Source organism: Corythoichthys intestinalis, chromosome 22 (assembly GCF_030265065.1).
Source record: "Corythoichthys intestinalis isolate RoL2023-P3 chromosome 22, ASM3026506v1, whole genome shotgun sequence".
Taxonomy (NCBI): domain Eukaryota; kingdom Metazoa; phylum Chordata; class Actinopteri; order Syngnathiformes; family Syngnathidae; genus Corythoichthys; species Corythoichthys intestinalis.
Genome location: NC_080416.1, coordinates 670926 through 695376, shown reverse-complemented (window position 1 = coordinate 695376; position 24451 = coordinate 670926). Strand labels below are relative to the sequence as shown.

The 24451-nt window shown below is 39.5% G+C and overlaps 2 protein-coding genes across 6 annotated transcripts in view; one reads left to right on the top strand and one right to left on the bottom strand.

Moving 5' to 3' along the window:
* The window catches only part of si:ch211-152p11.4 (regulator of G-protein signaling 8), a 17539-nt gene extending 12501 nt beyond the window's left edge, over positions 1-5038 (top strand). Inside the window, exon 6 of one of the 2 annotated variants that reach the window (XM_057828205.1) lies at positions 2225-5038. In XM_057828205.1, coding sequence (XP_057684188.1) covers positions 2225-2401 — 177 coding nt within the window. In that variant the 3' untranslated portion in view covers positions 2402-5038. The remainder of the gene's footprint in view (positions 1-2224) is intronic. The other variant, XM_057828204.1, reaches the window with a different exon arrangement.
* atat1 (alpha tubulin acetyltransferase 1) lies at positions 4443-24451 on the bottom strand. Of its 4 annotated transcripts, none has more exons than XM_057828199.1 (12): positions 24001-24448; positions 23540-23600; positions 21784-21875; positions 21609-21666; positions 21406-21519; positions 20591-20692; positions 19108-19153; positions 16505-16579; positions 16116-16314; positions 13059-13144; positions 11164-11248; positions 4443-8821 (listed from the first exon to the last, which is right to left on the bottom strand). In XM_057828199.1, exons 1-12 carry the CDS (start codon positions 24090-24092, stop codon positions 8527-8529), a joined length of 1305 nt encoding a protein of 434 aa, XP_057684182.1. In that variant the 5' UTR covers positions 24093-24448; the 3' UTR covers positions 4443-8526. The 4 variants fall into 4 exon arrangements, 3 of the variants coding, with proteins under 3 accessions (XP_057684182.1, XP_057684185.1, XP_057684186.1); XR_009061894.1 differs by lacking the exon at positions 4443-8821 and adding an exon at positions 18391-18436 and having other exon boundaries at positions 11163-11248; positions 24001-24449; XM_057828202.1 differs by lacking the exons at positions 4443-8821; positions 11164-11248; positions 13059-13144 and adding exons at positions 13151-13630; positions 18391-18436 and having other exon boundaries at positions 24001-24451.

Sequence of the window (24451 nt, the reverse complement as noted above, 5' to 3'; positions counted from 1 at the left end):
CCAGTTGATTACAGGGCATTTGTGGGCTGCTTCTAGGATATTTTCTTCATTCACGTCTTTGTTAATTCATTGGCTGCCATTGACAGAGCTAGACATCCAATCCATTTTGACTGGGCTAATGAGGACAGGAAAGTGAGCAAATTGCATAAATCTTGGCTTTTACAGTACCAATGTCAAAATACAGATAGTCCCCACAGACCCGACTTAAGCAATTTTGACACAGGTGACAGCTTGCGCGCACATTTGTTTGCTTGTGAAGCATCCAGAAGTGACCGCCGTACATAACATACTGTTTATTGTGGGTTTTCAGTTGTAGTCAAATACTTGTCGAAGTTAATGTTTTTGATGATGTGCGGACGCTAACTGATACATGCTAATCATTTGTTATTGCCGTATCAGCAGCTTCTTGGAAACGCAAATTTGAATTGCTATTACTGAAGATGAGACTGATTTCATTTTATTTTATTTTAATTTCATTCAGAAAATGACACGGACGTCTGACATCGTCATTTCAGAGCTTAGCTCACTGTCTAGCTAGGCCAGTACAATGACATATACAGTGCTGGCCAAAAGTATTGGCACACCTGCAATTCTGTCAGATAATGCTCAATTTCTGCTTGCAATGAAAAAACACAAAAGAGAATGAAAAAAAAAAAGCATGATCATTTTACACAAAACTCCAAAAATGGGCCTGACAAAAGTATTGGCACCCTCAGCCTGATACTTGGTAGCACAACTGTTAGACAAAATAACTGCGAACAACCGCTTCCGGTACCCATCAATGAGTTTCTTCAGTGCTCTGCTGGAATTTTAGACCATTCTTCTTTGGCCAACTACTCCAGGTCTCTGAGATGTGAAGGGTGCCATTTTCAGATCTCTCCACAGGTGTTCTATGGGATTCAGGTCTTGGCACTTTAGAAGTCTCCAGTGCTTTCTCTCAAACCATTTTCTAGTGCTTTTGGGTCATTGTCCTGCTGGAAGACCCATGACCTCTGAGGGAGACCCAGCTTTCTACATTATGCTGCAAAATTTGTCGGTAGTCTTCAGACTTCATGCCATGCACACTGTCAAGCAGTCCAGTGCCAGAGGCAGCAAAGCAACCCCAAAACATGAGGGAACCTCAGCAACGTTTGACTGAGGGGACCGTGTTCTTTTCTTTGAAGGCCTCCTTTTTGTTGTCTTGGAAACTCTTTGTTGATACCTTTTCCCAGAAAGCTCTAATTTTGTCTCATCTAACCAGAGAACATTCTTCCAAAACGTTTTTGGCTTTCTCAGGTAAGTTTTGGCAAACTCCAGCCTGGCTTTTTTATGTTTCTGGGTCAGAAGTGGGATCTTCCTAGGTATAGAGTCCCTTTTCATTCAGACGCCGACGGATAGTACGGGTTAAAACTGTTGTACCCTCGGACTACGGGACAGCTTGAACTTGTTTGGATGTTAGTCGAGGTTCTTTGTCCGCACAATCTTTAGTTGAAATCTCTCGGCAATTGTTCTTTTTTGTCCACATCTAGGGAGGTTAGCCACAATTTCATGGGTTTTACACTTATTGATGACACTGTGCATGGTAGACAAAGGAACAGTCAGGTCTTTGGAGATGGACTGGTAGCCTTGAGATTGCCATGCTTCCTCACAATTTTGCTTCTCAAGTCCTCAGACAGTTCTTGTATATATCTTATCTTTCCACTCCAACAATAATTTACAGAAAAATATGGCATATTTTATAGATGGTTTGAATTGCGATTAATTCATTTTTAAGCTGTGATTAACTCGATTAAAAATTTTAATCGTTTGACAGCCCTACTTTTCGATCATATTTCCCAGTCAATCATAAATCATCAACTATAAAACAATGTTAACCCAACCATCACCTGATATACCATAGAGCAGGGTTCACCAAATCCGGACCTCGGTGCCACTTTTCCTGTCGTGTTTTCCATGTCTCCCTCCTCCAACACACCTGAATCAAAATAATTAGGATCATTATCAGGCTTCTGGAGAGGTTGCTGACGACATAATCATTTGATTCAGGTGTGTTAGGGGAGAGAAATGTGGAAAACACGACAGGAAAAGTGGCACCGAGGTCCGGATTTAGTGAAGCGTGCCATAGAGCAACGTCGTTTCAACGTCCCTTGACGTGGAAAATTTCCATGTCAACCATACTGATGATTTTGATGGAAAATCAACGTTTATTCAAGTTCGGTCTGCTATCTGGGACTTCTTTTTCCAGGTGAACTTGGACAGCAAGACGAGAGATCTGACCATCCAGCTGCTGCAGGCTCCCTCTCACACGTCTCTGTCCCTCGCACAGAAGCGCATCTACTCGCTCCTAGACACGGACTGTTATCCCCGCTTCCTCCAGTCTACCGTCTACTTAACGTTACTAGGGGAGGCCGACGAGCAATGATGGTTTTTCTTATTTCCGGGATTTCCTCAATACAGACAAAAATTAGCCACACTGATGAGAAAAAGTTAAGAATGAAGTCGTGGTGTCATAAGAATAAAGTTGTCATATTAGCAGAAAATAATCAACTTATTCATGATGAGCAAATCAAACCCCTAAAATGTGATTTTTATTTCCCCAAGTTGTGATTTTTTTTTTACATGGCAGTCTTCGGGATGTTTATTCTTGTAATGTTACTTTTTTTTGCAGGCTTATATGTCAAAGCATCATTTTAGCTGTCTCAAGTGACTAGCCAAGCCTATCTGACGTCAAAGAGGCTGTCTAGATGCTGCACTTATATTAAATACGTGGGTAGAGTAGCCACCGATTTGACTCAAGTGAGAGGAGTAATATTATTTTGAAGTAACACTAAAGTCAAAGTTGTCCTCCAAAAAATGTTCTCAAGCACAAGTCAAAAAGTATTCGGTGAAAAGAATACTCGAGACATGAGTAACTGAATTATTTTTTCAAAACAATGGTACTGTAGATATTTTTTTCCTCGTCTTTATGAAGAGAATCAACCCAATTAAAGAAATTAGCCCAAAGATGTCACATTCTAACCTACAACCCTAATAAACATTGCATCAATTTCTCATAATAGACAAACTCCAGCATTTGTTGTCGACCAACATTGTTTCTAAAACACTTGCTGAATGGTGACTCGTTTCCTAAAGACGTTTCTTTTTGTTGGAAAAAGAAGCACTTAACAATTTCCGTGACATGTGAAACGACGCAAGTCCTAATCATTAAACAGTCAATCTTGGCCAGTTGTCTTTTGCCGGTGGAGAGGAAAAACAGGTTTAGCGAGAACATATCCTCGGCGAGAATGTCGTTCTATTTGAATCATACTGACAACCGTTCCTAAAGTTCTCCTGCCAAAATGCACGTAAAGCGCATTCTCTGCTATTTGGCAGGCATTTAAATGAGTCATTTAAACATTTGGTCTCCGCTCAAGAGTGAGTCACTCTGGATAACTGCCACAGGCCCTGTCACCTCTGTTTATATACGAGCTAAGAAAGGTTTCTCCTTTTGACAAGATGCAATTCATCATTTGAAGTGGACGCCCACATACAGTACGAAAAAGCCAGTTTCATTTTCCTAGTGTTTTTATGACAGTCAGATCATATCTAAAACACTCCAGTTTTTTCTTGAGCGTGATAGCCATAGACAGCGATTGGGGATAGGGCAGTGCTCCCCTGGTGGCTGAAAAATGTCAAGGCATGTAATAGACTTTTTTTGACATGAGGCTAAATCTTCGAGTTAGCGGGGGTTTAATTAGTCGGTGAAGTTGATTTCAACAAATTCCGTGCAATTTGTGGGTAGGTTAGTTTTTGGGCCCCCGAGTGGCTAAGCTAGCGCGAGTCAATGGCGCCTGCTTAGCATACCAATAAAAGACAACAACATATGCACGCAGTAGAATCACCGACGACCCATGCAATCACTACTCTTGGCTATGTTTTCAGGATAAAGTCATTAAAACTTTCCATTATATTCCAATAATTGTAATATGAACAGCAACATTTGTAATCCAGCAGCTCTGCAAGGAACATGCTGTCTAGGCAAGCAGGGCGGAGTGATATCACATCGTTTTTTTCACCACAGATTTTTTTTTTTTTTGGGGGGTGGGGGTTGTTCAAGATTCAAGGGACTACCCAGCAGACTGAGCACGAGTGGTCAAAATCGCTCTTACGTATTGTCGTCGCATTACGCATAAAAAAAAAAGAAAAAGCCCTGCAGAATAAAATGAATTGCATCAGTTTGGTTTGACATTGTTTTGACCACATGAGTATTTTGAACAATGATCTGCATTTTGAATTTATTTGACCATGTTAGATCTGTTAACATCATTTTTTTATTGGCATGCTAAGCACGCACCATTGACTCACGCTAGCTTAGCCACTCCGGAGCCCTGAAACTAACAAATAAATGACAAACTGCACGGAATTTGTTGAAATCAACTCCACCGACTAATTAAACCCTCACTAACTCGAAGATTAAGCCTGATGTCAAAGATTCTGAACTACTGTCCCTTTAAAATAAAGACCAAGCTGTTAAAATGTTGTCTATAAAAGTTTTAACGTAATAAAACAAACAAAAAAGAATGAAATGAAGTATTTCATCATGGCTCCAAATGATTTTTTCGAACAGATCATGTGACTAGCACCTTTGCTTAGCCAACACTACATCTGAGGAGGCAAGATGGATATTTCGAAACCTAACCTTATAAAAGCTCCAATAACAACTGAGCTTGTACACGATGTGTCTGTATATATATGTTAAATTTGTTGCTGGCACCGCGTTTCGGCCACCCTTCAACAGAAGTGAAAGTCTTGATTTTTCCTGTCATACACCAAGATGATGAATTTGAATGAAACCAACCACATGCTTGACATGTAAAATTTAAATGACTGATCTACAGTACTTGGATTGGATACAAGCAAACATTTTCCAATGCTGTAAACGGTGGTGGTGTTATACTTATATAGCACTTTTCCACCTTTCAAGGCGCTCAAAGTGCTTTACACTATCTCACCATCCACCTACTGGTGACGCAGCACAAGGAGCACTTAGACGAGTTCATCAGGGCGAAGAATCGAACCCACAACCTCTTGGTTAGGGGGACAACTACTTTACCACTGAGCCACGCCAACCCATAGTGATTGCTGTAATCAGAAAACTAGAGGTACTCACAGGCAATATTTTTTTTTCTGAAGCTGAGACGGATATTTTCAGGTTCTGTGCAGAAAGCAGCAGTCCCCTGGAACACTGCCAAAGGAAAGCAGAGTTTAGATTTCGTGGTGGTGAAGTAAATACAGAAACTGTCTTTGTATTTAAAACCTTCACGGGACAAGTACAGTGATTTAAATTGTACTGTTATTAAAACAAAAGTAAACAGTGCCGGCGCACGGCATCTACAGGCGAGCTAGGCGGTTGCATAGGGCGCTATCCTGTGGAGGAGGCACCAAATTGCTTTGGGGAAAAGAGAGATACTCACACTAGGCACGCCTCCCCCCGGCGGCGCAATAGAGTCGCTTGGGTAGCGCGACAAGAGGTGTTCCGGGTATGTCCCAATGGCGGGAGGCCCCGAGGTCGACCCAGGACACGTTGGAGAGACTAGGTCTCTCGGCTGGCCTGGAAACGCCTCGAGATCCTGCCGGATCAGTTGGCAGAAGAAGCTGGGGAGAGGGAAGTCTGGGCTTCCCTGGTAAAGCTGCTCCCCCAGGCGAACCGACCCCAGATTAAGTGGTAGATAAAATATGTCTAGTTAACAGACTAGCATGATTTCACACTTATTAGACATGTCTAGTGAGTCATTACAGTTGTATGAAAAAGTATCTGAACCTTTTGGAATTTCTCACATTTATGCATAAAATCACCATCAAATGGTATATTTGTCAAAATCACACAGATGAAAAAACTGTGCTTTAACTAAAACCACCCAAACATGTATAGGTTTTTATATTTTAATGAACAAACAATGACAGAAGGGGGAAAAAATAAGTGAACCGTTACATTTAACATTTTGTGCCCCCCGCTTTGGCAGCAATAACTTCAACCAGACACTTCCTGTAGCTTCAGATCAGTCTGGCACATCGATCTTGGCCCATTCTTCTCTACAAAACTGCTGCAATTCAGACTCCTGGGATGTCTGGCATGAATCGCTGTCTTTAGGTTATACCACAGCATCTCAATGGGGTTCAAGTCTGGACTTTGACTTGGCCAGTCCAGAACGTGTATTTTGTTCTTCTGAAACCATTCTGAAGTTGATTTACCTTTGTGTTTTGGATCATTGTCTTGTTGCAGCAACCATCCTGTTTTTAGCTTTGTCTTACAGACGACCTCTGGTTTTCCTGCAAAACATCCTGATCAAACCTTTGAATTCATTCTTCCATGAATGATTTCAAGTTGTCCAGGCCCTAAGGTAGCAAAACAGCCCCAAATGACACAAATCATGATGCTCCCTCCACCATGTTTCACGGTGGGGATGAGGTGTTGATGTTGGTGAGCTGTTCCATTTTTCCTCCACACATGACTTTGTGTGTTACTCCCAAACAATTCAACTTTGGTTTCATCAGTCCACAAAATATTGTGCCAAAACTTCTGTGGAGTGACCGAGTGCCTTTTTGCATTTAACGAGCAACATTTTTTTAGACAGCAGTGGCTTCCTCCGTGGAGTCCTCTCATGAACACCATTCTTGGCCATAGTTTTACTTATAGATGATGCTTGCACAGAGATATTGGACTGAATTCTTCAAGTCTTTAGCAGACCCTCTAGGTTTCTTTTTTACCTCTCTGAGTATTCTGCGCTGAACTCTTGGCGTCATCTTTGGTGGACGGCCACTCCTTGGGAAAGAAGCAACAGTGCCTATCTCTCTCCATTTGCAGACAACTTCTCTGCCTGTCGATTGATGAACATCCTGACTTTTAGAGATGGTTTCGTATCCTTACTAAGCTTTATACAAATCAACAATCCTTGAAATTGGTTTCAATGGCTCGTTAAGTCTCCTCAGGCAGAGGGTTCACTTACTTATTTCCCCCCCTTCTGTCATTGTTTGCATGCTATCCTCATTAAAATATGAACACCTATAAATGCTTGAGTGGTTTTAGTTAAAGCAGACACTGTGTTTTCATCTGTGTGATTTTGACAAAGGTCAGATCACATTTGGCTGATTTTATGCAGAAATATGAGAAATTCAAAAAGGTTCACATACTTTTTCATACCACTAGTGCTGCAACGATCAATCGATTAACTCGAGTATTTGATTCGAAAAAAAAGATTCAAATTCAATTTTGCTGCTTCGAGTATTCGTTTAAGTGGCGTTGTAATGGTTTATTTTGAAAGTGTATTCAATTTACATTTATTGATTTGGGTGGATACTCTGCCTTCTAGTCTGCCTCATTTCACATGGCTGAATCCAAGTGCTCCCTGTTAAGTCCAACATAAGCTATGTTTTTGTTTGAGCTAATGTTTTTTTTAATTCATTCGTTATTTAGTATTTTTAGTCTATTTTTGTGGGAATATGTGTCTATACCATTTGTTAAGAGCATTGTAAAAAAGTTAGCAAAAGCCCGCTTGTTTAAATGCTATAAAATGCTATGTAAGTTAGCCAATTGTTCTTTTGTTGTACATAGATCTTCATTTATTTTTTTATACCGTTTTAGGCTCAGCTCAGGTAATTTAATTTTTCGTGTTCCGTATCCGATTACTCGATTGATTAATCGACTACTAAATTAATCGATAGCTGCATAGCTGCAGCCCTACATACCACTGTCACTTTTATTTGTGAAAGCACAAGAGTAATAATGCAATATAATTCACTTTGATGAACTTCAGGGTGACACAGCTCATAAAAAAATAAATCAACTTGAACCATATACATAACAACAAGTCTTGTGTAAGACTTCCGACTGATTGATGTAATGGAGTTAGTTGATTTTTGTTGCGACGTCTCATCGGTGAAACTGGTAGAGCCGCCGCGCTGGCGAAAATATATTCAATATGTAGAATAAAGATGTAAGGACTAGTGTAGTCCAAAGTAGCGATTCGTCTTCACAAATCGACTCAAGTAAAAATAAAATGCATTGCGTGGTAAAACTAAACGTGCATTTATCCTAAAAAAATGAAAGGTAACGGAATAAGCGTAACACGTTAATACCCACCTCTGTGCCAGGTAAATAATGAAAAAAAATATGTTGACCAATTTATGCAGGCAACCACAGGTTTTTGATGTCAACCATTTCTTCTAAGACTTCTATTTTCCTTGATCTAACAGGATAAACAGCAGCACTGTCTTCATATGAACTTCAGAAAATCATGATGAATGTGCGTCACATCAAATCCTGAATGATGGAAAACTGGGCTGTGGTGTGTTGCTGCAAATTCATCAGAAATTGCACAACACTGACTCACACCTGTGTGTCCCGTTTCTACATTGACGCCATAACAGCTCTTTAATTGTGTGTGTGTGTGTGTGTGTGTGGGGGGGGATTTCATGACCTCTCAAGGGAGCTTTATTCTTTTTTGGCAAATAATACATGAATACTCAGCGCTTCCAATATGGATTTTTGGCACCGATGGACAAACCAAGTCAGGACCACGGACAGGTGCTCCTGCTGAACAGCATCTGCTTGACCTGCTGGGGAGAGAAGCAGCTTTTGTCGACAGTCCAAGAAAAGCCACACGTGCTTTTATCTTGCTCTTTGGACAATAGGTGTCTCTTATTTTCCAAAACGGCTCTCGTCGCGCTCCCGGGAGCTCGGCGATCTGTTTTCGCGTCGGCCACTTCAACGTTTCTTCCTCGGTGTAGATTTTTCTTGTTCTGGGATGTCAGACTGCAAACCACGCTGCCTTTGCTTGTAGATGGGGGTGAATGGGTGAGAAGCCTAGGGTGAAGAAATGTGACAGGTCAACATTTTTGCTAGCCAAGATCAAAACAGAATGAGATTTAAATTTTCTCATTTTGGAAACTAAACTACACAAAAATCTATTCATTTGCATGCAGTTTGGTCATAGACTTCATAATAGTATTGACGGGTCACACCCATCAGCCAATGCGCAACGCCTTGAAGTAGGGGGGCCGTCCTACAGTCCGCTTCAGTTATTCGCAGTCGGTCGCACTTAGTCAACACATGGAGGGATCCGACGCCGGATTTAGGAAAGGTGTGTTGCATACAAACAGAAGGGATTTCCTCAGAAGTGATTTGTTCGAGGATTCAAGGTAATTGTACTGACTAAGCCCTGTTAAGTCCAGTCAAGTACTGGTATGATAGTTAGGAGTTTGTTATGACATGTGCAAAGTGTATGGTTTTAAATCAAGGCCAAAAGTATTGTAATCTGAAAAAAAAAAAAAATTCAAACTGAAAGTTTTATTCTTGAAACTTTCAAAAGCGAAGAACACTTATTGATTTTTTTCAGTTAGAAAGTTGATATTTTCAGGTTCAAGATTTTTCACTTTCAAATCCTATTTTTTCACTTCGAGTACAATCCATTCCAGCACAATGCACTAAGCCACAGTCAAAAACTGGTTTTCCCTCTGAACTTCCAACACCTGTGACATGATTAGCTGTCATTTTAAGCGTACCGGGGCTGATTCCAGGTCAGTGGACAGACAGGATTTACAGCCACAAGTGGTTATGAGTAAAATTACAAATAATAACACAAATATGGCTCATACAGAAATTATTATATTTTTCATACCATGCATGCATTTTGAAACATTGTTCTTTGTTTTCATATGGCGGCCGCTAATTTGCTAACTGACTAGCATCGTACTTTGACATATTTGCATAAAATAAATGCTCACTGCCCGTTTTTTTCTTTTGACCAAGAATTGAGACTTTTACGTCCATATCTATAAAGAATTCAAGGATTAAGCATTTATTCACAAGAATTTTCAACGGAAAAAGCTCTTTGTTTACATATGGTGGCTGCTAATTTGCTTACTGACTAGCATCGTACTTTGACATATTTACATAAAATAAATGCTAACTGCACGTTTTTTTTTTTTTTTTTGCTTTTAACCAAGATTTGAGACTTTTTTTTTAACATCCATATCTATAAATAATTCAGGGATTTAAGCATTTATTCACAAGAATTTTCAATGGAAAAAGCTCTTTGTTTACATATGGTAGCCGCTCATTTGCTTACTGGCTAGCATCATAGTTTGCAATATTTACATAAAATAAATGCTAACTGCACGTATTTTTTGCTTTTTACCAAGAATTAAGACTGTTTTACGTCCATATCTATAAATAATTCAGGGATTTAAGCATTTATTCACAAGAATTTAACGGAAAAAGCTATTTGTTTACATATTCGGGCCGCTAATTTGCTAACTGACTAGCATCATAGTTCACAATATTTATGGAAAAGAACCGCTAACTGCACCGGTTTTTTTTTCTCTTTTAACCAAGAATCGACTTTTTTACATCCATATCTACAAAGAATTCAAGGATTAAGCATTTATTTACAAGAATTTTAATGGAAAAAGCTATTTGTTTACACATGGTGGGCGTTAATTTGCCTACTGGCTAGCATCATAGTTTGCAATATTTACGCAAAATAAATGCTAACTGCCCATTTTTTTTGCTGTAAAACTAAGAATCGAAACTGTTTTACGTCCATGTCTATAAAGAATTAACGGATTTAAGCATTTATTCACAAGAATTTTCAACAGAAAAAGCTCTGTTTACATATGGCGGCCGCTAATTTGCGTCATAGTTTGCAATTTTTACGTAAAATAAATGCTAACCGCACCGTTTTTTTTTTGTTGTTGTTGTCTTTAACCAAGAATCGAGACTGTTTTACATCCATATCTATAAAGAATACAGGGATTTAAGCATTTATTTGCAAAAATTTCAACGTAAAAAGCTCTTTGTGGTGACATGGCGGCGCCACAGTGACTTAGACTAGCAGCACATTCAACATATTTACATTAAAAAAATGCTAACTGCCCAGTTCTTTGCTCTTTTAACCAAGAATTGAGACTGTTTTACGTCCACTTCTATAAAGCATACAGGGATTTAAGCATTTATTCACAAGAATTTTCAATGGAAAAAGGTCTTTGTCTGTGTTTCCACTTGGTCAGCTTTGAGGGAGATAGGCCCCCCGTCCCGTCAATACATTATGAAGTCTATGAATTGGTTATTTTATGAGCACTTTTGACGTTTTATCTTAGCATCTGTGTATGAAGTGTTAACGTGTAAGTAGCAAGTGTGTAAAATACCTGCTTTTTGGTAAGGGAGCACTCGCCAACAAGTTGGTATCTGTACTTCTGGAAATGTCTGGTTGGCCTCCCGCTGATTTCAGAACTGAGGAGGCACAATTTACTTTAATACGAGGGTTCGCAGAGATGCTTTTCTTTAGTCAAGCTCCCACACATTTCACAGAGTGAAATGTCCTTATGTATCTACTGTATTTCGAAATATGGGAGGAATGCCATGTTTATTGAAAGGTGGAAAAGCGCTATACTGGACTGTCTGAGACAGTCCAGTATAAGTATAACACCATAACCATAACACCATATCATATTTGATGAAAAAAAAAAAAGTCTTTTTCCATAAACAGAACAAAATGTTAAATATTTAGCGTAGCTCCGATAACATTGTACAACACAAAAGTGATCCAAGCGCATAAATCTCTGGTTTGACAGCAGCAATGTCAAAATAAAAGCTTGAGATTCTGAATGTACAGTATGAATGAGGTACAACAATAGAAACTCTGGGCGGGCAGCTTCCTTATTTAATGTGAAAAAAGCAAAAATCCTCCCGGCTTGCGCACAAACACAGACCAGCACGATGGACTAGCTAAGCAGAAACCATGCCGCTGAGGACTAAACGGGGGACACGGCACGGGCGTTGTTCGTAAAGTTGAAACCCAAGTTTATGTGGCGGAAAACACAGACAAGGCTGAAAAAGCATTTTCTGCTCTTGCACCCCTACCCTGGAAACCCCCGTTTACAGACGTCGCGCAACCGCTTTTGTTTCAACCTAGCCATAAAAAGAAGGTAAGTAATTGTATTTATTATTCGAAATGTCTGTCATTTTTAGCTTAGAATCATGAATTGATGTCTGATATTTAGTATAAAAAAAAAAATAAATTTTTTTTTTTAAAATTGACGCGTATATTTTAAACAAATTACGTCACAATGGAAAAATTTGCGTCCTTAAAAAAAGGATCTATCTACCTCATAACTATTGCTTAATTGTATTTTTTTCGGTACTGTTGCATTTTCCCCAATATTTTAGATCAGGGGTCCCCAAACTACGGCCTGCGGGCCGGATACGGCTCGCCTCCACATTTGGTCCGGCCCCCTGAACTTTTTTTTTTATTCTTTTTTTTACTTGTGTTATTTATTTCTTGGCTTTTTCTGTGAAGAACCCAGAGAGGGTTATTTGGTTATTATCTATTTAATTAATAGTGTTATTATTATATCATATTATATTATTATTATTATGACTTTTATTATTTTTATTTTATTTACTTTTGTTCCATGAAGAATCCAGAAAGGGTTATTTGATTGTGGCTTTCTGAAAAACAATACATTTTTACATTTAGGCAATCCTGCAGTCGTCACACTTTTTCTGTTACAAACTGACCAAGGGCCCTCATCAGAGAAGGGAAAAGTTATGTGGCCCTCACAGGAAAACGTTTGGGGACCCCTGTTTTAGATGATAAATAATCGATCCAAACAAAGAAAAATTGAAAAAAAAAAAAACATTTTAAAGGGTAAATATATGAAAACGAAAATCTCGACCACTCCTTTATGTCTGCGATTCCTGCATCGTGACCCTTGTTATATTACCATGTTTAACCCTTAAAATCCCACCAAAATATGTCTTAATACTGGGTGATACATGCTACATGGAGTTTTTGGATCGAAAAGAGGTAAGTACGCAATAATATCTTGTTAAAATCACGGCGTCTTTAATTATGCTCTCGTGTGCTCACACCTCCAGTTAAAAATGCCCTCCTGTTCAAAATTTTACCCCCCCAGAAAATTGAGATTTTAAGCTTTCCAATGACGCATCACACGTGCATATTGGACAATTTTGAAATTCGAGCGGAACTTCAAGTCACCTGAGTGTCTTGCGCCATATAGTTCTACGTGTGTAGACTGACCTGTTAGGGGTCTTCCCAGCAATTCCAAAGATTTGTTGTCCAAGTGGCGACTATATAGGCCGCTTCTCGCAACTTGACCCTGTTGACTACCAGAGAAAGGCAACAGCGACCATGGCGGTGGAAGAAAAAAAAAAAATAGAGAATAGGGCAAAGAGGTAAGGGTTGAAGGTATGAAGTGGGTCGGTGAAAGTGCCAGTCAAAAGAGAACAACAACAAAAAAAATGTCAGATGAGCAAAACATACCAGAAAATATAAAGCAGAACTAAGGCTGGACAAACTTAAATAAATGGTATGGAAATGAGACTGCTCACTAAAAAGTGGAATTTAGAGCTTTTGCTTGCAAGTGTCGTGTGCACTATTGAAAGGTCGGAACACGGTACGATTTGTGGATTTGGAAATTTAATGCATTCAAAGGCAAAATCTGAGCTACCGTCTTTCTTCCGTTTAAGAGAACTCGCCATCACAGTGACATGATCATTTGTATTATAGCAGTACGCTACAGTCTTTGAGAAAGAAAATGGCGCTAGTCTGAGGGAGGTCAATGGAAGCTCAGTTGAGATCTATTGAGGGAACTGTCGTGAGTAATGAGCCGTGCCGTGTCATTTTATATGGGGTGGAGAAATGGGTGAACAAAAAAAAAAAGTGAAGGAGAAGAGACAAAGAGGCAGTGTTAAGAAGCAGTAACTGAGTGGCCTTTCTTTTTTCTTAATGTTCATTATATAGCATTAATGAAATGGACCTATTCAATTTAGAACGGGATAATCATAGTTGTGTGATAGCGCACTGTAGGTGTGCCACGTTCATTGCAAGATTCAATTATATGAATTAGAGTTGTCCGATAATGACTTTTTAACCAATAACCAATATCCCGATGTTGTCAAACTCCAAAAATCCAATGCGTATCTGTAAAAAGTATCTGAACCTTTTGGAATTTCTCACATTTCTGCATCAACTCACCATCAAATATGATCTGATATTTGTCAAAATCATACAGATGAAAAAAACAACAACAAGTGTCTGATTTAACTAAAACCACTTCCATATTTTAATGCGGATAGCATGCAAACAATGACAGAAGGGGGAAAAATAAGTAAGTGAACCCTCTGCCTGAGGAGACAAAGAGCAATTGAAACCATTTTTTACCACACAATTTAAGCCCAATCACTGATGAGTGGTTTAAAGCTGCCCTGCCCATTATAAAACACACACCTGGTAAGAAATGTCTTGATGAAAAGCAATGTCTGATGTGCATCACGGCTTGGTCAAAAGAGCTGTCTGACGACCTGCGATCAAGGATTGCTGATTTGTATAAAGCTGGGAAAGGATACAAAACCATCTCTAAAAGTCTGGATGTTCATCCATTGACAGTCAGAGAAGTTGTCGACAACTGGAGAGAGATATGTACTGTTGCTTCTCTCCCAAGGAGCAGCCGTCCACCAAAGATGATGCCACGAGTTTAGCGCAGAATACTCAGAAAGGTAAAAAAGAACCGTAGTGTGTCTGCTACAGACTTACAGAAATCACTGGCACAGTCCAGTATCTCGAGCACACATCAACTAGAAGTAAAACTATTGCCAAGAATGGTGTTCATGGGAGGACTCCACGGAGGAAGCCACTGCTGTCTAAAAAAAAAACCATTGTTGCTCGTTTAATGTTCGCAAAAAGGCACTTGGACATGCCACAAAAGTTTTGGCAAAATATTTTGTAGACTGATTAAACCAAAGATGAATTGTTTGGGAGTCACACATGACATTGTGTGTGGAGGACAAATGGAACAGCTCACCGATATCAACACATCATCCCCACCGTGGTGGAGGGAGCATCATGATTTGGGGCTGTTTCGCTACCTCAGGACCTGGACAACTTGCAATCATTAATGGGAGAATGAATTCAAAAGGATGTTTTTCAGGAAAACCAGAGGCATTTGGTCTGTCAGACAGTTGAAGCTAAAAAGAGGATGGATGCTGCAACAAGCCAACGATCCAAAACACAGCAGTAAATCAACTTCAGAATGAAGAACAAAATACACGCTCTGGACTGGCCAAGTCAAAGTCCAGACTTCAACCCCATTGAGATGCTGTGGCATGACCTAAAGAAAGCAATTCATGCCAGACATCCTAGGAATCAGCAATAACCCTAACCCTACAGCAGTTTTGTAGAGAAGATTAGTCCTGATCGATGTGCCAGACTAATCTGCAGCTACTGGAAGCATCTGGTTGAAGTTATTGCTGCCAAAGGTGGGGGGCAAAAAATATAAATGTGATGGTTCACTGACTTGTCCCCCCCGCCTTCTGTCATTGTTTGCATACTATCCTCATCAAAATATGAAAACCTATAAATGTTTGGGTGTTTTTAGTTAGACAGTTTTTTACATCTGTGTGATTTTGACAAAGATGCAGAAATGTGAGAAATTCCGAAACGTTCAGATAGTGTTTCCACACCATTGTATACATGGTTGTGGACTTAACATATTATGGCTAATTATATGCTGATGCCCCATTGGATGCTTTAATAATTATAATGCTAACATAACAAATCCCAAGCATCTTAATTTCGAGACATCTTATTGTCAATAAGCATAACTGCTGCGCTAAACTGTGACCAGCCCTTGCACAAAGGCAGAAGGCAACATGCATATTGGCGGACAAAAAAAAAAATGGCTAGAGGCTAGACGATAATATCGGATAGGACAACTCTAATATGAATGACTGAAACCCTTGGAGAACCACTCTGCTTAAACGAATACTATGCTGTAAAAGTCAAAGCAACTACGTAAAAACATCTTGTATATTTTGTTCCTGACTATAATTGAAACCCCTCTGTAAATAACTGATCCTTTAATTGCCCCACATGAATACATATCATTTTCTAAATCTATAAACAACGCCAATTACAAGAGCAACACGGCAATGTCACGCATGCTACTGAACCAGATTTCGACATGGTGACGTCGTATAAAGCGAGCAGAGCTTTCTTGTTACAGATGCCAAGTCTGCCGCGCAAGGCGTCGAGTGATGCGCTAATGAGGATACAAAAGCACCAGTCTTGCGCGTTTACCTGGTGCGTCTTTCCCTGGATCGTTCGATGAGAGGAAAGTTCGGACTCTGGTTCCTGTGTACCCCAGGGCCAGACGTTGGGGCTGACTGAGGGGGCGTCCTGGTAGGGGAGGATCCCGCGCTGTGGGAGGATACCAACCGCTGGGGATTGTGGAGAGGGGCAAACGGCCACGGAAGGTTCCTCTGCTCCTGACGGACAGCTGTGAAACAAAAAAAAAATCATTGGCAAGTTACTCAAGTAAACGTAACTCATTCCTACCCACTTCAGGTAATAGTGTGCAAAAAGCCTTTTAATCATTGTCAAGCCAATTGAAGCAACTGATTGAGTAGCCAGGTCAAGTAATACATCATTTAGTCACAAATTATAATATGAAAATTGTTGCTTTGTACCTTCTCTCTCCATTATGGAATAGGGTTTGATCTCGCCGCCTTGCTTTTTTAGGGGAATCGTTCTCAATTGGGCCACTGTGGAGGAGAAGACATTGAGATTCTTGAGTGTTACAACTAGGGCTGTCAAAACTATCGCGTTAACGGGCGGTAATTCATTTTTTTTACTGAATCACGTTAAAATGTTTGACGCAATTAACGCACATGCCTCGCTCAAACAGATTAAAATGACAGCTCAGGGTCATGTGCACCTGTTACTTGTGTTTTTTGGAATTTTGTCGCCCTCTGCTGGCGCTTGGGTGCGACTGATTTTATGGGTTCAGCACCATGAGAATTGTGTAATTATTGACATCAACAATGGCGAGCTACTAGTTTATTTTTTGATTGAAAATTTTACAAATCTTATTGAAACAAAAACATTCACATAATATAGAATTTCCATAACTTGTACTAACATTTATCTTTTAAGAACTACAAGTCTTTCTATCCATGGATCGCTTTAACAGAATGTTAATGCCATCTTGTTGATTTATTGTTATAATAAACAAATACTGTCCTTATGTACCGTATGTTGAATGTATATATCCATCTTGTGTCTTATCTTTCCATTCCAACAATAATTTACAGAAAAATATGGCATATTTTAGAGATGGTTTGAATTGCATTGCGATGAATTCATTTTTAAGCTGTGATTAACTCGATTAAAAATTTTAATAGTTTGACAGCCCTAGTTGCAACATAAGCTAACATTTTTCTTTTTCGACGAAGGGTAAACAATGAAAAACGGGCAGGGTATTTGCAGGTTCCAGAAGTAGCTTTTGCAACGTTACAAATAACTTGCTAATCCCATATGCATACATAAAAAATGTCTCCTACAACACTCAAATGAAAGAAACTCATTGATGGATACCAGAAGCGGTTGTTCGCAGTTATTTTGTCAAAGGTTGTGCTACCAAGTATTAGATTGAGGGTGCCAATACTTTTTTAGGGTCCGTTTTTGGAGTTTTGTGCAAAATGATCATGATTTATTTGTTTTTTTTTTTCATTCTCTTTTGTGTTTTTTCATTGCAAGCAAAATATATTAAGATATTACAACCAAAGCATTTGTAATTGCAATCATTTTCTGGGAGAAATTGAGCATTATCTGACAGAATTGCAGGGGTGCCAATACTTTTGGCCAGCAGTGCATACAGCGTAAACAATGGCCCGACTTTCACTCGCTGGCTTGACACCCCCATCCAATTAGCCAAACGGTTGCTAACAGTCATATACTATTGTTTATCCACAACTGAATTCATTAACTTATCCGTTAAATAGCTGCTGCAAACCGAAATGTTGTTTAATCCACCTGCAGACGACCGAAAGATTGAGTTTTGATTGAGTGATAATTTTACGACACTGTGCGCTGGTCCTCATGGAAAAGTCTTTGTTAAGGCAAAATACTACCGCTTTTGTCCATTGGGATCGCTAAAATGGACCAAAACTGAAAAATTACCAAGTGTTGCTTTCAATTAAAAGACATATCCTGAAAAAAATCCATCTTTTTCACCCAATTCCAATCTTCTAAAAATGACATGGTCGGGCACGGGACATCCTTAGTGGCTATTGTTACGATCATCTGTATACGGTATATATTGTCGGCGTGTCACATCGAGCTTTTCTAAACGCAAACTCTAACCCAGCAAAGATCCCAACATTCCATTGTCTAATCATCAGCTGGCTTTGGGCCAAATTCTACTTGGAGGATTCAACTAAATATTTGAACAGTAAGACAAATACTTAAAAATAATGTCAGATATGGCAAAGAGAGGAGAGAAAGGAAAAGAGGCGCAGTCAAAAAGGACGGAATGATATGGGTGAAGATACTAAGAGAAAAGAAAAGTCCTTACAAAAAGCCGTACATCCCCTGATCCGTCAGAGGACACCGAGCCGAGCCTGGGAGAGTTTCATGAAAAAAATAAAAATGGGCAAGTGGAATAAAAGTTGATCAGCTCATGGGTTGATAGAGATAATAACCCTTGACATGCTTTTCTCATCTTGTGTCAAATGAAGGTGTCTGCATACTAAAAGATATGCTAAGATGACAAAAGCAAGAGTTATCTTTAAATGGTGGCATGCAAAATCCTTATGTACTGTATATGAATATGTGAACAAAAAGGCACAGAATGAGATGTTGATTTAGCTTGTACCCTTAAATTAAGCGCCTTATGCTTGTTTTTAAGCATATGTGTATTGTCAATATGTACGAAGTAAGTGATGCACACCAATCTCAAATAGAAGAACACTCTCTAATCTGAATTGTTTTGAGGGGGAGGATGGAATTCTGGAGCTCACCCACTGTAGCAGTCCCTTAACATGGAAATGACATGGTTTATGTTTGCTGAATGCCCCCTGAGTCCAGCATTTTAAGTAAGGTACTGGATCTTTTTATCATAAAAACTGTGAAACCTGCCACTAAAGAATGATTTTTTAAAAAAAATTTACAGAAGCATTTTTGAAAGCATACTTAATAAATCCTAATGAAGGAACCAACCCTGTGACATTTTTATTGTTGTCGCATTAAATATTGATAGATTTACACATGCATCATTCACTTAGAAAAGTACCTGGTTTGTTGAGGAAGAAGCCATCAAACACTACAAAGTGATTGACCTAGGAGGGAAAAAAAACACAAAATTACATAAAGACCAGAACACATCACAAACTCTCCTGCAATTCTACTAGCACAATATACAAAACTTTCAAAAGAATGGCGTCTCTTTTAATGCTGTGAACCTGAATATAAGGTATGATGTACATGTACGTTTTGTGCAATACTATTTACAAACATTGCTGCAAAATCTCAGCATTTGCATGAATGACAGGGCTTCTTATTTGCTGTTGCTTTAACTTACAGGTACCGGTAATTATGTCCAATTCACTTCATTCTGAAACATTCCAGAAATATGAATAAAAAGCATTTTTTTAACAAATCGGCATACCTAAAAGATGATGATACTGATCAATGTTTTGCAGTTCCGTGGATTTCAATGAGGTCATTCTTAACTGAATGTACATGCGGCAAACATCTTTAGCATCCTAGGCTAACTGTTAAACAGGCCCAACTCGCATCCCAATCAAAACGTGACATTTAAACTGTTAATTCAGCACCGAGAGGCCAAAAGATCAGCAGGACCGAGAACCAACAGTGGTATTTGTCATGTGGCAAAATTGAGTTTGCCATGTGGCTTTTTTCTTTTGCATAACGTCAATGGCATAACCTGACTTGGTTATGACTTGGTTAATTCAACTGACGTGTCAGCTGAATGTCAATGCGCTGTAATGGTAAGTGGATGGCCAAAAATCACATGTTTTACTGCCATTTAAAATGAATGGAACATTTGAACGTGCGTAGCCGTCAATGGCAAAGCCTGAGTTGGGTGCCAGTTGAATGTCAATGCGCTGTAATGTAAAGTGTATGGTCAAAAATCACAGACACACACGTTTTTCTGCCATTTAAAATGAATGGAAAATTTGGACGTGCATAGCCGTCAATGGCATGGACGTGCATAGCTCGCAAGACTGCCATATACCCCCAAAAATGCAACATACCTCCAAAGAAATCCCACAAACCAAAATACCGCATACCAAAAAATGCCACATGTCAAAATCCATTTTGCCACAAGGCAGAAAAAAATGCCACATGGCAAAATCCATCTTGCCATATGGCAAAAACATGCCACATGGCAAAGAAAAAAATGCCAAATGGCAAAGAAAAAAATGCCACATGGCAAAGAAAAAATGCCACATGGTAAAATGCATTTCGCCACACGGCAAATAAGACTTCTGGTTCTCGCTGTCTCTCATGACGCCAAAGAAAAGTCGCTTGAATTTTCTATTATAGAGGCTTTAGCGCCATCCTGTGGCAATTGAGCGAGAGCATTAAAAACAACAAAACGTTTTCCAGCTAATACTGGAGAATATCATTTTCAACCCAATGATACCTTGATTTAATTTACCTCTGTAAGGTAACCACAATTTTTTAGCAAACATGAAAACTTATATTTTCATATTCATACAGTGTATATGTCATCAAAATGCCCACCGTACCTGAGGGACACTTTGCGTCAGACTGTAATGCTTGGCCAGGAAAGACAACAATTTAGGAGAGGGCCTGTCATACGCCATCAGCACCGGTTCTAGATTCTTGTCCTTTGAAGAAAGACAGAAATGTCACTTGTCATTTACATGTATTATGTCACTATGCGCAAGGAGAAAGTTTGGCGAGGTCATGGAAAATAATGGCTCCGAGGAAATTCTGGTCCACTCTATCGCAAGTTCTTGGAAGAGGGCAGCAGTGCACCCAGAAGAAGGTATAGTACATGGGTCGACTCAAGACTATGTGTCGTCAACGTTTAACACTCACTAAGAGCCATTTTCACCCAGTTTCCACAGAAAATACATTACTGGGAACTACAGCACCTATTGACTTTTGAAAAGCTCCACTGTATATATTATGTACTATGGTGGGTTTTTGACCTAATTTAGATTCCTTTTAGTAAGCGCTCACTTTTTAAACACACTCACAGAACACTAAAGTCATGAATTCCCAAACTATGTAAAGTCACGGCTGCCAGGGCAGGTGTACCCAGAGGTCGTTGTGCCTGTGAATGGTAAACTCTGTATACCTGACTTCGAATAAGCAGATGATAAAAACCGTGTGGACGTCACTATTGAAGTTCCACCCGAAAACAACAAAACAGTCAAAGAGTCTAACTGAATTGTGTTTCAAAGTGACAAACTCCATATGCAACTTGAAAATATAAAACAGGATGTATTGTATATTAATATTCCAGGTTGGGAAAGTGTTCCGTGCCAACTCAGACTAAAGCTGAGTGATGAATACAAGGACATGACTACTTCACCTGCAACATGAAATTAAACAGCTCCAGTCCATAGCCCTTTCTTTGCAAATTCTCCACGATGAAGAAATCCAAAACACAGAGAGGCTCATCCTCTATGTGCAAACCTTGCCGGTCCTAGTACAGATTAGAGGACAGTTAGACAGTAAAAGTAGTACATCTTCCTGTAACACATGGATGTTTTTTTTTAAAAAATGATGACTCACCAGCAGAAACAACTTCTTGAATCCCACTTTGAGAAATCCCACAATTGTGCCACACCCTCTGTCAGTAGGAAAAAAAGTGACTAAGTGTGTTTGTGCGTCAGTAAAGCACAGTGCACTAGATTACAAACATATAAGGATATTTCACTTTTTTTTCTTAAACGGAAAGATTCAGTACCCGTTGCTTTCTCCATCCTTCATCAAGTAGAGTTGATGATTCTGAGACTGCAATTTGGCAGCAGTTGTGACAGGTGTGGTTAACTTTTGGGCCTGCAGAGAGAGTGCACATATTCATTGTTTGTACCGTGTACAATCGGGGAATAGTATCTTTTCTTGTATTTACTGTTTACCACCAGTTTACTACCAGGTGATAGGCAAGACATATACCAGCCCACGTCTCCACGTCAGTTCTTTCGGACAGTCCAGAACAAATGGCGGGATGTCTTGTCTCAACACAAGGAACACCAGAGAACGCCCGATATCCAACTGATAACACGACTGATAAGACTCCAAGAGCCCCTTTGACGCCGAGGCAGGCAAAATCCCCTACTGCGGTTGCCCCAGTAACGGTGACTCAGCAACTGTGCGAACGAACTAAACAGCCCAAACTGCGAAAGAAGATTATCCTAAACACACCCTTCTTCCTGCCCACGGCCTGCCCCGCGAGAACCTTCAAAAGACTGAATGTTAAATGAAGCATTGTTATATTTTTTTCGGGAACCTTTTGTTGACTTGTGTTATGGTGACTTTGGAACGAGTCTGCCTCCTCGTCCGAGTCTGTTTCGCCTTGCCGTTTGATCGCTGTTGACCTGAATAAATTGTCAACTTGTGGTTCGAAGCCTTTTTCCAGCTTTCAAACTGGAGTCAGTACAAGGGGTTAAGACTAGTGCTACAATGATTAATCAATTAACTCAAGTATTTGATTAGAAAAAAAAATTCAAATTAAATTTTGCTGCTTCAAGTATTCACTTAATTAAAGAGGCGTAATAATGGTTTGTTTTGAAAGTGTTTGGATTTAGTTTTATTGATTTGGGTGGATACACTGCCCTCTAGTCTGCCTCATTTCACGTGGCTGAATCCAGCTGCTCCCTGTTAAGACCGACATAAGCTAAGTTTTTGTTTGAGCTAATGTTTTTTTTCTTAATGCATTCATAATTTAGTTTATAGGTATATTCAGCTGTTTTTTTTTTTGTGGGAACATGTGTCTGAACCATTTGTTAAGAGCATTGTAAAAAAAAAAAAAAAAGTTAGCATTTTATAGCATTTAAAGTAGCTAACTTTTGCTATGTATCTTGGCCAATTGGTCTTTTGTTGTACATAGAGTCTCATTTATTAATTTTTTATACCGTTTGAGGCTCAGCTCAGGTATTTTTTTTTTTTTTTATGTTCCTTATACGATTACTTGAGTATTCGAACTAACTAGTTCATCGATTAATTGACTACTAAAATAATGGATAGCTGCAGCCCTAGTTAACAGTAAGGTGAACGCGCGGAGTTTGGCCTTTTGGCCGGGTCGTCAGTTTCTCGCCGTCCCGGGTCGCTGGAGCTGGGCCAGCACGGGTCCAGCGGTTCAGCTGGCATGATTCCGGCAGTCTGGCTAATGGTGTAATGTAAATGTAGCTAATTAACAAACATTGCATTTGGACCAAAAGATGTTGGAAGACCTTCAAAAATGCTATGAATATGAGTGCAAATGTTTGTCTCTCTCTGCCCTGCGACAAGCTGGCAACCAGTTCGGGGTATACCGCCTCCTGCCCGTACTCAGCTTGGTTAGGCTTCAACACCCCCAGTGAGAATATCAACTTTTTAAAAAATGTAATCTATGTTAATGGGTGAAATACTGTAGGTACATTCCTTTCTCAAAAGTCACATTGCACATTCCGTAACTGTCTACGGTATCAAGACCCTTAACCTGGGGGTGAGTCGAGACTCACCTTTGCAGAGGCTCTCCCCAGCTCATCGATAACAGTGGCTACATGGGATTGAAGATCTGGTCTTTTAGGACACACATAACAGAGAGGTTCAACAAGCATCGGCAGCGGTAAACTACCAAAAGATGTGTACAATACTTAATAAGTAGTGGAAACAGGGGTAATTATAAAGAAAAACTTCAGATTAGTATGAAGGTTGATATTGATTAAGAAAAATTTCATGATCACACACGCTGAACCAATGAAAAACTGATCATTTTTTGTAATGACAAATTCTTCAAAAATGTTTGACGTTTTCCACATTGAAACACCCAACAATTAAGATTCCAAGATATAATACAAACAGTGTTTTTGTTTTTTACACATGAAGAAGCCATTGTTTTTTTTCAGTAGGTGCAAACAGAATGTTGCCATTGCGACAACGGTCACTATCATCACAGAGGCTCGGACGAATAAAGCTTTACCTATTCGGAGATGCACGACCTGAAACGAGGCTCTTGTCCAAAATGGAGAACCTCTCGGGAAATAAGAGGTTCACATTAAAAGAGAATTCCATAACCTGTTCTTTTTCCTTTCTTTGGAACAGCAATGCTTTGGCAGGTACCTCCTCGTTAGCGAGCTAACCGGCAGACAATGCAAAAACAACAAAACAATTAGCTTGTCGGCGCAAAGCTACTTAGTCTCTTTTCCGAAAACTCGTCTTCTTTGCAACGGCAAAGAATAACTGACAATGGGCCAAAAGAGAGGCTGTTTATTCATTAGAACATCAAAGAACCTTTATGGTGTACCAAGCAGAGAGTGGCGCTCATCGCTCAGCGGCATCTACCGTTATTGCTACAAACACAAAATCACTCATTCACTTTCTCAACGCGCGCTGAAATAATTTCATCATGAACTATTTTAGTCTACATTACG